The sequence below is a fragment of the Ranitomeya variabilis genome, chromosome 8 (genome assembly GCF_051348905.1).
Source record: "Ranitomeya variabilis isolate aRanVar5 chromosome 8, aRanVar5.hap1, whole genome shotgun sequence".
Taxonomy (NCBI): domain Eukaryota; kingdom Metazoa; phylum Chordata; class Amphibia; order Anura; family Dendrobatidae; genus Ranitomeya; species Ranitomeya variabilis.
Genome location: NC_135239.1, coordinates 7,006,737 through 7,019,993, shown reverse-complemented (window position 1 = coordinate 7,019,993; position 13,257 = coordinate 7,006,737). Strand labels below are relative to the sequence as shown.

The 13,257-nt window shown below is 55.0% G+C and overlaps 2 protein-coding genes across 2 annotated transcripts in view; one reads left to right on the top strand and one right to left on the bottom strand.

The window, feature by feature from the left end:
- Positions 1-126, bottom strand: part of ARMH1 (armadillo like helical domain containing 1) — a 108,203-nt gene extending 108,077 nt beyond the window's left edge. Inside the window, exon 1 of the mRNA XM_077277853.1 lies at positions 15-126. The gene's annotated coding sequence lies outside the window, so the exon portion shown is untranslated. The remainder of the gene's footprint in view (positions 1-14) is intronic.
- On the top strand, positions 93-12,515 carry TMEM53 (transmembrane protein 53). Its single transcript, XM_077277855.1, has 3 exons — positions 93-337; positions 7,371-7,474; positions 10,742-12,515. The coding sequence occupies exons 1-3, from the start codon at positions 283-285 to the stop codon at positions 11,435-11,437; spliced, it is 855 nt and encodes a 284-aa protein (XP_077133970.1). The 5' UTR covers positions 93-282; the 3' UTR covers positions 11,438-12,515.
- Positions 12,516-13,257: the final 742 nt, after the last annotated feature.

Here is a 13,257-nt window from a genome sequence, read left to right as displayed (position 1 = left end):
CAGGGACAATTTACCGCAACCAATCAGATGTGAGCTCCTTTCTGAGGGGCGGGGTATTCCAGCTATAAACAATCAACTTCGGGTGAACTAGCGGGCAGGTTGCTTAGCGACAATATCTAAGGACTCATTGGCTGCTAATGTGCAGGGTCACTCAGTGTGGGCGTGGTGAGATCAGGTGGTCCCCTACCAAGCTGCTGATTGGCTCAGCGTCTGAGAGAGAGTTCCGGCGGCGGATGCGTCCGCTCTGTTGGACTCGGGGTTGGGAGGTCGGCGCGGAGCAGCATGCCCGATACAGACATGGACTACACGATCGTGCTGCCTGAGCCGGCGCTGCAGGGTGAGACCTCGCATCACATGGCTCCCGGGAGTGTGCAGGCTGCGGAGAGACCGGCGGGAAAGGGGTGGTTACTATAGCAACCGCGTCCGGCAGAGCAGCTTCAAGGGGAAAATCAGGATAACCCGGGCTGTGTGGTGTCACTAGTGTCTCCGGGGCTGTGTGGTGTCTCTAGTGGTGTCACCGGGGCTGTGTGGTGTCTCTAGTGGTGTCACCGGGGCTGTGTGGTGTCACCAGGGCTGTGTGGTGTCTCTAGTGGTGTCACCGGGGCTGTGTGGTGTCTCTAGTGGTGTCACCGGGGCTGTGTGGTGTCACTAGTGGTGTCACCGGGGCTGTGTGGTGTCTCTAGTGGTGTCACCGGGGCTGTGTGGTGTCTCTAGTGGTGTCACCGGGCCTGGGTGGTGTCTCTAGTGGTGTCACCGGGGCTGTGTGGTGTCTCTAGTGGTGTCACCGGGGCTGTGTGGTGTCACCGGGGCTATGTGGTGTCACCGGGGCTGTGTGGTGTCTCTAGTGGTGTCACCGGGGCTGTGTGGTGTCACCGGGGCTGTGTGGTGTCTCTAGTGGTGTCACCGGGGCTGTGTGGTGTCACCGGGGCTGTGTGGTGTCTCTAGTGGTGTCACCGGGGCTGTGTGGTGTCACCGGGGCTGTGTGGTGTCACCAGGGCTGTGTGGTGTCACTAGTGGTGTCACCGGGGCTGTGTGGTGTCTCTAGTGGTGTCACCGGGGCTGTGTGGTGTCTCTAGTGGTGTCACCGGGCCTGGGTGGTGTCTCTAGTGGTGTCACCGGGGCTGTGTGGTGTCACCGGGGCTGTGTGGTGTCTCTAGTGGTGTCACCGGGGCTGTGTGGTGTCACCAGGGCTGTGTGGTGTCTCTAGTGGTGTCACCGGGGCTGTGTGGTGTCTCTAGTGGTGTCACCGGGGCTGGGTGGTGTCTCTAGTGGTGTCACCGGGCCTGGGTGGTGTCTCTAGTGGTGTCACCGGGGCTGTGTGGTGTCACCGGGGCTGTGTGGTGTCTCTAGTGGTGTCACCGGGGCTGTGTGGTGTCACCAGGGCTGTGTGGTGTCACTAGTGGTGTCACCGGGGCTGTGTGGTGTCTCTAGTGGTGTCACCGGGGCTGTGTGGTGTCTCTAGTGGTGTCACCGGGGCTGTGTGGTGTCACCGGGGCTGTGTGGTGTCTCTAGTGGTGTCACCGGGGCTGTGTGGTGTCTCTAGTGGTGTCACCGGGGCTGTGTGGTGTCTCTAGTGTTGTTACCGGGGCTGTGTGGTGTCTCTAGTGGTGTCACCGGGGCTGTGTGGTGTCACCGGGGCTGTGTGGTGTCACTAGTGGTGTCACCGGGGCTGTGTGGTGTCTCTAGTGGTGTCACCGGGGCTGTGTGGTGTCACCGGGGCTGTGTGGTGTCTCTAGTGGTGTCACCGGGGCTGTGTGGTGTCCCTAGTGTTGTCACCGGGGCTGTGTGGTGTCTCTAGTGTTGTTACCGGGGCTGTGTGGTGTCTCTAGTGGTGTCACCGGGGCTGTGTGGTGTCTCTAGTGGTGTCACCGGGGCTGTGTGGTGTCACCGGGCCTGTGTGGTGTCTCTAGTGGTGTCACCGGGGCTGTGTGGTGTCTCTAGTGGTGTCACCGGGGCTGTGTGGTGTCACCAGGGCTGTGTGGTGTCACTAGTGGTGTCACCGGGGCTGTGTGGTGTCTCTAGTGGTGTCACCGGGGCTGTGTGGTGTCTCTAGTGGTGTCACCGGGCCTGGGTGGTGTCTCTAGTGGTGTCACCGGGCCTGGGTGGTATCACCGGGGCTGTGTGGTGTCACCGGGGCTGTGTGGTGTCTCTAGTGGTGTCACCGGGGCTGTGTGGTGTCACCGGGGCTGTGTGGTGTCACTAGTGGTGTCACCGGGGCTGTGTGGTGTCTCTAGTGGTGTCACCGGGGCTGTGTGGTGTCACCGGGGCTGTGTGGTGTCACCGGGGCTGTGTGGTGTCTCTAGTGGTGTTACCGGGGCTGTGTGGTGTCTCTAGTGTTGTTACCAGGGCTGTGTGGTGTCTCTAGTGGTGTCACCGGGGCTGTGTGGTGTCACCAGGGCTGTGTGGTGTCACCGGGGCTGTGTGGTGTCTCTAGTGGTGTCACCGGGGCTGTGTGGTGTCACCGGGGCTGTGTGGTGTCTCTAGTGGTGTCACCGGGGCTGTGTGGTGTCACCGGGGCTGTGTGGTGTCTCTAGTGTTGTTACCGGGGCTGTGTGGTGTCTCTAGTGGTGTCACCGGGGCTGTGTGGTGTCTCTAGTGGTGTCACCGGGGCTGTGTGGTGTCTCTAGTGGTGTCACCGGGGCTGTGTGGTGTCACCGGGGCTGTGTGGTGTCACTAGTGGTGTCACCGGGGCTGTGTGGTGTCACTAGTGGTGTCACCGGGGCTGTGTGGTGTCTCTAGTGGTGTCACCGGGGCTGTGTGGTGTCTCTAGTGGTGTCACCGGGGCTGTGTGGTGTCTCTAGTGGTGTCACCGGGGCTGTGTGGTGTCTCTAGTGGTGTCACCGGGGCTGTGTGGTGTCTCTAGTGGTGTCACCGGGGCTGTGTGGTGTCTCTAGTGGTGTCACCGGGGCTGTGTGGTGTCTCTAGTGGTGTCACCGGGGCTGTGTGGTGTCTCTAGTGGTGTCACCGGGGCTGTGTGGTGTCTCTAGTGGTGTCACCGGGGCTGTGTGGTGTCTCTAGTGGTGTCACCGGGGCTGTGTGGTGTCTCTAGTGGTGTCACCGGGGCTGTGTGGTGTCTCTAGTGGTGTCACCGGGGCTGTGTGGTGTCACCGGGGCTGTGTGGTGTCTCTAGTGGTGTCACCGGGGCTGTGTGGTGTCTCTAGTGGTGTCACCGGGGCTGTGTGGTGTCTCTAGTGGTGTCACCGGGGCTGTGTGGTGTCTCTAGTGGTGTCACCGGGGCTGTGTGGTGTCTCTAGTGGTGTCACCGGGGCTGTGTGGTGTCACCGGGGCTGTGTGTTGTCTCTAGTGGTGTCACCGGGGCTGTGTGGTGTCTCTAGTGGTGTCACCGGGGCTGTGTGGTGTCTCTAGTGTTGTTACCGGGGCTGTGTGGTGTCTCTAGTGTTGATACCGGGGCTGTGTGGTGTCTCTAGTGGTGTCACCGGGGCTGTGTGGTGTCTCTAGTGGTGTCACCGGGGCTGTGTGGTGTCTCTAGTGGTGTCACCGGGGCTGTGTGGTGTCTCTAGTGGTGTCACCGGGGCTGTGTGGTGTCTCTAGTGGTGTCACCGGGGCTGTGTGGTGTCTCTAGTGGTGTCACCGGGGCTGTGTGGTGTCTCTAGTGGTGTCACCGGGGCTGTGTGGTGTCACCGGGGCTGTGTGGTGTCTCTAGTGGTGTCACCGGGGCTGTGTGGTGTCACCGGGGCTGTGTGGTGTCTCTAGTGGTGTCACCGGGGCTGTGTGGTGTCTCTAGTGGTGTCACCGGGGCTGTGTGGTGTCTCTAGTGGTGTCACCGGGGCTGTGTGGTGTCACCGGGGCTGTGTGGTGTCTCTAGTGGTGTCACCGGGGATGTGTGGTGTCATCGGGGCTGTGTGGTGTCACCGGGGCTGTGTGGTGTCTCTAGTGGTGTCATCGGGGCTGTGTGATGTCACCGGGGCTGTGTGGTGTCTCTAGTGGTGTCATCGGGGCTGTGTGGTGTCACCGGGGCTGTGTGGTGTTTCTAGTGGTGTCACCGGGGCTGTGTGGTGTCACCAGGGCTGTGTGGTGTCACTAGTGGTGTCACCGGGGCTGTGTGGTGTCACCGGGGCTGTGTGGTGTCACCAGGGCTGTGTGGTGTCTCTAGTGGTGTCACCGGGGCTGTGTGGTGTCTCTAGTGGTGTCACCGGGGCTGTGTGGTGTCTCTAGTGGTGTCACCGGGGCTGTGTGGTGTCTCTAGTGGTGTCACCGGGGCTGTGTGGTGTCTCTAGTGTTGTTACCGGGGCTGTGTGGTGTCTCTAGTGGTGTCACCGGGGCTGTGTGGTGTCACCGGGGCTGTGTGGTGTCACCGGGGCTGTGTGGTGTCTCTAGTGGTGTCACCGGGGCTGTGTGGTGTCACCGGGGCTGTGTGGTGTCTCTAGTGGTGTCACCGGGGCTGTGTGGTGTCCCTAGTGTTGTCACCGGGGCTGTGTGGTGTCTCTAGTGTTGTTACCGGGGCTGTGTGGTGTCTCTAGTGGTGTCACCGGGGCTGTGTGGTGTCTCTAGTGGTGTCACCGGGGCTGTGTGGTGTCACCGGGGCTGTGTGGTGTCTCTAGTGGTGTCACCGGGGCTGTGTGGTGTCTCTAGTGGTGTCACCGGGGCTGTGTGGTGTCACCAGGGCTGTGTGGTGTCACTAGTGGTGTCACCGGGGCTGTGTGGTGTCTCTAGTGGTGTCACCGGGGCTGTGTGGTGTCTCTAGTGGTGTCACCGGGCCTGGGTGGTGTCTCTAGTGGTGTCACCGGGCCTGGGTGGTATCACCGGGGCTGTGTGGTGTCACCGGGGCTGTGTGGTGTCTCTAGTGGTGTCACCGGGGCTGTGTGGTGTCACCAGGGCTGTGTGGTGTCACTAGTGGTGTCACCGGGGCTGTGTGGTGTCTCTAGTGGTGTCACCGGGGCTGTGTGGTGTCTCTAGTGGTGTCACCGGGGCTGTGTGGTGTCACCGGGGCTGTGTGGTGTCTCTAGTGGTGTTACCGGGGCTGTGTGGTGTCTCTAGTGGTGTCACCGGGGCTGTGTGGTGTCACCAGGGCTGTGTGGTGTCACCGGGGCTGTGTGGTGTCTCTAGTGGTGTCACCGGGGCTGTGTGGTGTCACCGGGGCTGTGTGGTGTCTCTAGTGGTGTCACCGGGGCTGTGTGGTGTCACCGGGGCTGTGTGGTGTCTCTAGTGTTGTTACCGGGGCTGTGTGGTGTCTCTAGTGGTGTCACCGGGGCTGTGTGGTGTCTCTAGTGGTGTCACCGGGGCTGTGTGGTGTCTCTAGTGGTGTCACCGGGGCTGTGTGGTGTCACCGGGGCTGTGTGGTGTCACTAGTGGTGTCACCGGGGCTGTGTGGTGTCACTAGTGGTGTCACCGGGGCTGTGTGGTGTCTCTAGTGGTGTCACCGGGGCTGTGTGGTGTCTCTAGTGGTGTCACCGGGGCTGTGTGGTGTCTCTAGTGGTGTCACCGGGGCTGTGTGGTGTCTCTAGTGGTGTCACCGGGGCTGTGTGGTGTCTCTAGTGGTGTCACCGGGGCTGTGTGGTGTCTCTAGTGGTGTCACCGGGGCTGTGTGGTGTCTCTAGTGGTGTCACCGGGGCTGTGTGGTGTCTCTAGTGGTGTCACCGGGGCTGTGTGGTGTCTCTAGTGGTGTCACCGGGGCTGTGTGGTGTCTCTAGTGGTGTCACCGGGGCTGTGTGGTGTCTCTAGTGGTGTCACTGGGGCTGTGTGGTGTCACCGGGGCTGTGTGGTGTCTCTAGTGGTGTCACCGGGGCTGTGTGGTGTCTCTAGTGGTGTCACCGGGGCTGTGTGGTGTCTCTAGTGGTGTCACCGGGGCTGTGTGGTGTCTCTAGTGGTGTCACCGGGGCTGTGTGGTGTCACCGGGGCTGTGTGTTGTCTCTAGTGGTGTCACCGGGGCTGTGTGGTGTCTCTAGTGGTGTCACCGGGGCTGTGTGGTGTCTCTAGTGTTGATACCGGGGCTGTGTGGTGTCTCTAGTGGTGTCACTGGTGCTGTGTGGTGTCACCGGGGCTGTGTGGTGTCTCTAGTGGTGTCACCGGGGCTGTGTGGTGTCTCTAGTGGTGTCACCGGGGCTGTGTGGTGTCTCTAGTGGTGTCACCGGGGCTGTGTGGTGTCTCTAGTGGTGTCACCGGGGCTGTGTGGTGTCTCTAGTGGTGTCACCGGGGCTGTGTGGTGTCTCTAGTGGTGTCACCGGGGCTGTGTGGTGTCTCTAGTGGTGTCACCGGGGCTGTGTGGTGTCTCTAGTGGTGTCACCGGGGCTGTGTGGTGTCTCTAGTGGTGTCACCGGGGCTGTGTGGTGTCACCGGGGCTGTGTGGTGTCTCTAGTGGTGTCACCGGGGCTGTGTGGTGTCTCTAGTGGTGTCACCGGGGCTGTGTGGTGTCTCTAGTGGTGTCACCGGGGCTGTGTGGTGTCACCGGGGCTGTGTGGTGTCTCTAGTGGTGTCACCGGGGCTGTGTGGTGTCATCGGGGCTGTGTGGTGTCACCGGGGCTGTGTGGTGTCTCTAGTGGTGTCATCGGGGCTGTGTGATGTCACCGGGGCTGTGTGGTGTCTCTAGTGGTGTCATCGGGGCTGTGTGGTGTCACCGGGGCTGTGTGGTGTTTCTAGTGGTGTCACCGGGGCTGTGTGGTGTCACCAGGGCTGTGTGGTGTCACTAGTGGTGTCACCGGGGCTGTGTGGTGTCACCGGGGCTGTGTGGTGTCACCAGGGCTGTGTGGTGTCACTAGTGGTGTCACCGGGGCTGTGTGGTGTCTCTAGTGGTGTCACCGGGGCTGTGTGGTGTCTCTAGTGGTGTCACCGGGGCTGTGTGGTGTCTCTAGTGGTGTCACCGGGGCTGTGTGGTGTCTCTAGTGGTGTCACCGGGGCTGTGTGGTGTCTCTAGTGGTGTCACCGGGGCTGTGTGGTGTCTCTAGTGGTGTCACCGGGGCTGTGTGGTGTCTCTAGTGGTGTCACCGGGGCTGTGTGGTGTCACCGCTGCTCTGTTACGTCCGCTTGTTCCTCGTGATGGCAGAAATCTCAGCCAATGTTGAGCGCAGACCGTGCACGAGTGGATGACATGACGGTAATTGTAAATGTCTGCATTCTGCATCGGATGTGATAAATCGGACAGAGAACCTAAGTCCGCGATTCGAAATTAGACCTATTGGGACGGTGTCCTGCAGTGGCTCCTCCCCCTCCGGTGTCCTGCAGTGGCTCCTCCCCCTCCGGTGTCCTGCAGTGGCTCCTCCCCTCCGGTGTCCTGCAGTGGCTCCTCCCCTCCGGTGTCCTGCAGTGGCTCCTCCCCCTCCGGTGTCCTGCAGTGGCTCCTCCCCCTCCGGTGTCCTGCAGTGGCCCCTCCCCTGATCCTTACGGGACTCAGCAATGCCCCTTTTTTCCTGCAGGCTGTCAGTGGGACCAGCAGAGGGAGCCAGTGGTGATTCTTCTCGGATGGGGAGGATGTAAGGACAAGAACCTAGAGAAGTACAGCTCCATCTATCACCAGGAAGTGAGTGTCTCCTCTTCCCCTGTGGCCGGGGTCAGACGGGTGTGTGATTCTCACCTGAAGTTAGGACAGATCCCACGAGAAGGAAACTAGAGGAAAGATGTGTCTGCTCCCATGTAAGCTGGAAGAATAGGACAGCCATACACAAAGCGTGCACAGAATAGTGAGTGCAGCTCTGGAGTATAATACAGGAGGTAACACAGGATCAGTAATGTAATGTATGTACACAGTGACTGCACCAGCAGAATAGTGAGTGCAGCTCTGGGGTATAATACAGGAGGTAACTCAGGATCAGTAAAGTAATGTATGTACACAGTGACTGCACCAGCAGAATAATGAGTGCAGCTCTGGTGTATAATACAGGATGTAACTCAGGATCAGTAATGTAATGTATGTACACAGTGACTGCACCAGCAGAATAGTGAGTGCAGCTCTGGGGTATAATACAGGATGTAACTCAGGATCAGTAATGTATGTACACAGTGACTGCACTAGCAGAATAGTGAGTGCAGCTCTGCAGCATATGGCAGGCTGTAACTCGGGATCAGTAATGTATGTACACAGTGACTGCACCAGCAGAATAGTGAGTGCAGCTCTGCAGGATAAGACTGGATGTAACTCAGGATCAGTAATGTATGTACATAGTGACTGCACTAGCAGAATAGTGAGAGCAGCTCTGGGGTATAATACAGGATGTAACTCAGGATCAGTAATGTAATGTATATACACAGTGACTGCACCAGCAGAATAGTGAGTGCAGCTCTGGAGTATAATACAGGATGTAACTCAGGATCAGTAATGTAATGTATATACACAGTGACTGCACCAGCAGAATAGTGAGCGCAGCTCTGGAGTATAATACATTACTGATCCTGAGTTACATCCTGTATTATACTCCAGAGCTGCACTCACTATTCTGCTGGTGCAGTCACTGTGTACATACATTACAGGAGGTAACTCAGGATCAGTAATGTATTATACCCCAGAGCTGCACTCACTATTCTGCTGGTGCAGTCACTGTACATACATTACTGATCCTGAGTTACATCCTGTATGTACACAGTGACTGCACCAGCAGAATAGTGAGTGCAGCTCTGGAGTATAATACAGGAGGTAACTCAGGATCAGTAATGTAATGTATGTACACAGTGACTGCACCAGCAGAATAGTGAGTGCAGCTCTGGGGTATAATACAGGAGGTAACTCAGGATCAGTAATGTAATGTATGTACACAGTGACTGCACCAGCAGAATAGTGAGTGCAGCTCTGGAGTATAATACAGGATGTATCTCAGGATCAGTAATGTAATGTATGTACACAGTGATTGCACCAGCAGAATAGTGAGTGCAGCTCTGGAGTATAATACAGGATGTAACTCAGGATCAGTAACGTAATGTATGTACACAGTGACTGCACCAGCAGAATAGTGAGCGCAGCTCTGGAGTATAATACATTACTGATCCTGAGTTACATCCTGTATTATACTCCAGAGCTGCACTCACTATTCTGCTGGTGCAGTCACTGTGTACATACAGTACATTACTGATCCTGAGATACATCCTGTATTATACTCCAGAGCTGCACTCACTATTCTGCTGGTGCAGTCACTGTGTACATACATTACTGATCCTGAGTTACCTCCTGTATTATACCCCAGAGCTGCACTCACTATTCTGCTGGTGCAGTCACTGTGTACATACAGGATGTAACTCAGGATCAGTAATGTATGTACACAGTGACTGCACCAGCAGAATAGTGAGTGCAGCTCTGGGGTATAATACAGGAGGTAACTCAGGATCAGTAATGTATGTACACAGTGACTGCACCAGCAGAATAGTGAGTGCAGCTCTGGGGTATAATACAGGAGGTAACTCAGGATCAGTAATGTATGTACACAGTGACTGCACCAGCAGAATAGTGAGTACAGCTCTGGGGTATAATACAGGAGGTAACTCAGGATCAGTAATGTATGTACACAGTGACTGCACCAGCAGAATAGTGAGTGCAGCTCTGGGGTATAATACAGGAGGTAACTCAGGATCAGTAATGTAATGTATGTACACAGTGACTGCACCAGCAGAATAGTGAGTGCAGCTCTGGAGTATAATACAGGATGTATCTCAGGATCAGTAATGTAATGTATGTACACAGTGATTGCACCAGCAGAATAGTGAGTGCAGCTCTGGAGTATAATACAGGATGTAACTCAGGATCAGTAACGTAATGTATGTACACAGTGACTGCACCAGCAGAATAGTGAGCGCAGCTCTGGAGTATAATACATTACTGATCCTGAGTTACATCCTGTATTATACTCCAGAGCTGCACTCACTATTCTGCTGGTGCAGTCACTGTGTACATACAGTACATTACTGATCCTGAGATACATCCTGTATTATACTCCAGAGCTGCACTCACTATTCTGCTGGTGCAGTCACTGTGTACATACATTACTGATCCTGAGTTACCTCCTGTATTATACCCCAGAGCTGCACTCACTATTCTGCTGGTGCAGTCACTGTGTACATACAGGATGTAACTCAGGATCAGTAATGTATGTACACAGTGACTGCACCAGCAGAATAGTGAGTGCAGCTCTGGGGTATAATACAGGAGGTAACTCAGGATCAGTAATGTATGTACACAGTGACTGCACCAGCAGAATAGTGAGTACAGCTCTGGGGTATAATACAGGAGGTAACTCAGGATCAGTAATGTATGTACACAGTGACTGCACCAGCAGAATAGTGAGTGCAGCTCTGGGGTATAATACAGGAGGTAACTCAGGATCAGTAATGTATGTACACAGTGACTGCACCAGCAGAATAGTGAGTACAGCTCTGGGGTATAATACAGGAGGTAACTCAGGATCAGTAATGTATGTACACAGTGACTGCACCAGCAGAATAGTGAGTGCAGCTCTGGGGTATAATACAGGAGGTAACTCAGGATCAGTAATGTATGTACACCGTGACTGCACCAGCAGAATAGTGAGTGCAGCTCTAGAGTACTGACGTCTTGTCCAAGTCCTTAATCTTTTTATAGCAGTCAGCAGAATAGTGAGTACAGCTCTGGATTACCTTTAGCTAATACGAATGTTGTAGGGTAACAGCTGTGAGAATCGCTAATGACGGGCCTTCAGCTGCCTTTTTTGTATACATAAGTTTCCTAGACTGACAACAAGCAGAGATCTTATATCCTACATCTGGTCGCTGTAATGTTTCTAGCTGATGATTTTTAACCCTGATCTTGTGCTTTCCTCGTTCCTAGGGCTGTGTTGTGATCAGATACACGGCCGCCTGGCGCACCGTCTTTTTTGCGGAGTCGTTCGGCCTCAGCTCTCTTCGGGAGCAGGCGAGGAGGCTCCTGGAGCTCCTGTATGACTACGAGATAGACAAGAATCCCATTGTGTTCCACGTGTTCAGTAATGGCGGCTTCATGCTGTACCGCTACATGGTGGAGCTGCTGCACTCCCACCGCCAGTTCGGCAGACTCCATGTGGTCGGCACCATCTTTGACAGCGCTCCTGGAAACCGCAATGTCCTTGGATCGGTGCGAGCGCTGAGCACAGTCCTTAGACCCCGCACCAGCCCCCCGCTGCGCTACCTGGCGCTGCTGTTATTTGCCGTCTTGGTGTTTATTTTGAGGGTCCTGCTGTATCCCGCCACACGATTCCTGCATGAAAATCATTATGACGCCATGAAGAGCGACCCGTCCCTGTGGCCGCATCTCTACCTCTACTCCCAAAGTGACACCATAATCGCACACCGCGACATTGAGGACATGGTCGCTAGCAGGCGACGCCGGCGGCTGCCCACACGGTCTGTGGACTTTGAGAATTCGGAGCACGTGTGCCATTATCGCAGATATCCGGAGTGGTACGCCGCCATCTGCCGCTCCTTCCTCAGAGACTGCGTCGTCAAAGTGTCCCGCTCCGCGTTCAGCAGCGAGATCCCCTCATTTTAGCTGAAGTAGTGACTGCCCTTGTGCCTTGTTATAAGGGTTGCTGTGATTTTATAAGTGCCTTCTAATGCCAGCCAAAATCTAGGCGGTTACGGTTTTATTGTTTTGTTTTTTTTTTGTCGTTTGTGTTTTTTTTTATTTTCTCTTCTAAGTTTTTATAAAAAAAAGGTTATTCTTACATCTGTTCAAACTCTGTGCAGAGCTTTTTATGTGCTGCAGAGCTTTTTATGTGCTGCAGAGCGTCGTCTCCTCTGCATTGACCTGTTCACCAGATCTGACTGTCTGCCAGCAGCTGCCACTAGGGGGAGCTCTCTTCATACACTGTGCACATGGAACTGAATAATGTATGCAGTGAGCTCCCTCTAGTGGTGGCTGCAGATAATCAGATTTTTTCCTGTAATTGTGAATGTAGAGGATTTGGTTCTGTGTATCAATAAAACAAAGCTCAAACCACTGTAGAAATAAAGTAACGAGTCTTCGTATCTCTGGTGATAACCTTCAGCCTTTACAAACCCCTTTTTGTAGGGTAATCACCCAGGCATTGGATAGGGGATGACTTACTGACCCCTGGCAGTCCAGCCATTGGCACCTTTCACCGATTCTCCATGGAGCAGAGGAGAAGCATGCTGTCTTCACGCCATGCATAGTTTATGGCACGTCTAGTCCCGGCAGTCCCATAGACGATGTCTGGTGTGACAGTGCATATCCTCCTCATAAAGGCTGGGCTCTTTGGGGATCATTGGAGGAAGGGGGGGTTTTGTTTGTTGGACCCCCAGTGATCAGTCTAGTATCTCCTATCCTATGCTAAAGGGTAACATTCTGTTGTGGGGAAACTACTTTGGATAGTATCAAATTAAAGATAAAAAACACTGGTGTGTTTCATTTAATATTAACAGAGACCAATTACTTGTGTGCGGCGGCAGCTTTCTGCCGGTCACGGCTTATACCAGAAAATGACATCTGATCTTGATGGATCATTCCCCAAAACCAGGGTCCAGTACAAGCTAGCGTCTCATCCTCCCACAGACCTAGTGAAGCTGCACCGCTGCGTCTCATCGCCTCGCAGACCTAGTAAAGCTGCACCGCTGCGTCTCATCCTCCCGCAGACCTAGTGAAGCTGCACCACTACGTCTCATCCTCCCACAGACCTAGTAAAGCTGCACCGCTGCATCTCATCGCCTCGCAGACCTAGTAAAGCTGCACAGCTGCGTCTCATCCTCCCGCAGACCTAGTAAAGCTGCACCGCTGCGTCTCATCCTCCCGCAGACCTAGTAAAGCTACACCGCTGCGTGTAATCCTCCCGCAGACCTAGTAAAGCTGCACCGCTGCATCTCATCGCCTCGCAGACCTAGTAAAGCTGCACCACTGCGTCTCATCCTCCTGCAGACCTAGTAAAGCTGCACCGCTGCATCTCATCCTCCCGCAGACCTAGTAAAGCTGCACCGCTGCGTGTCATCCTCCCGCAGACCTAGTAAAGCTGCACCGCTGCGTGTCATCCTCCCGCAGACCTAGTAAAGCTGCACCGCTGCGTGTCATCCTCCCGCAGACCTAGTAAAGCTGCACCGCTGCGTCTTTTTTGGAAGTGCATCTGAACAGCAAGGTGGATTGCTGTTGAGGGGAGATAGAGAAAAAAAAAAAAAAATCTATAAATCTTCAGCACAGCGAGTGTGAACGAGCTGAGTGTGACCTGAGCGTAAGTGTGAACGGCGGTAAGTGTGTGACTTGTGATTCAGTGACTTTGGAATCAGGGAGTTTCCAAGGGAGGAATTGCTTCTGTTTTTTTTTTTTTTTTTTTAAATTAATACTTTGTATTTATTTTAATT

Excerpts from the sequence above, each read along its gene's own strand:
- TMEM53 (XM_077277855.1), top strand. The coding sequence starts at position 283 with ATGCCCGATACAGACATGGACTACACGATCGTGCTGCCTGAGCCGGCG. Across the intron at positions 338-7,370 it reads GCCTGAGCCGGCGCTGCAGG|GCTGTCAGTGGGACCAGCAG; the intron begins GTGAGACCTCGC and ends TTTTTCCTGCAG. Across the intron at positions 7,475-10,741 it reads GCTCCATCTATCACCAGGAA|GGCTGTGTTGTGATCAGATA; the intron begins GTGAGTGTCTCC and ends CCTCGTTCCTAG.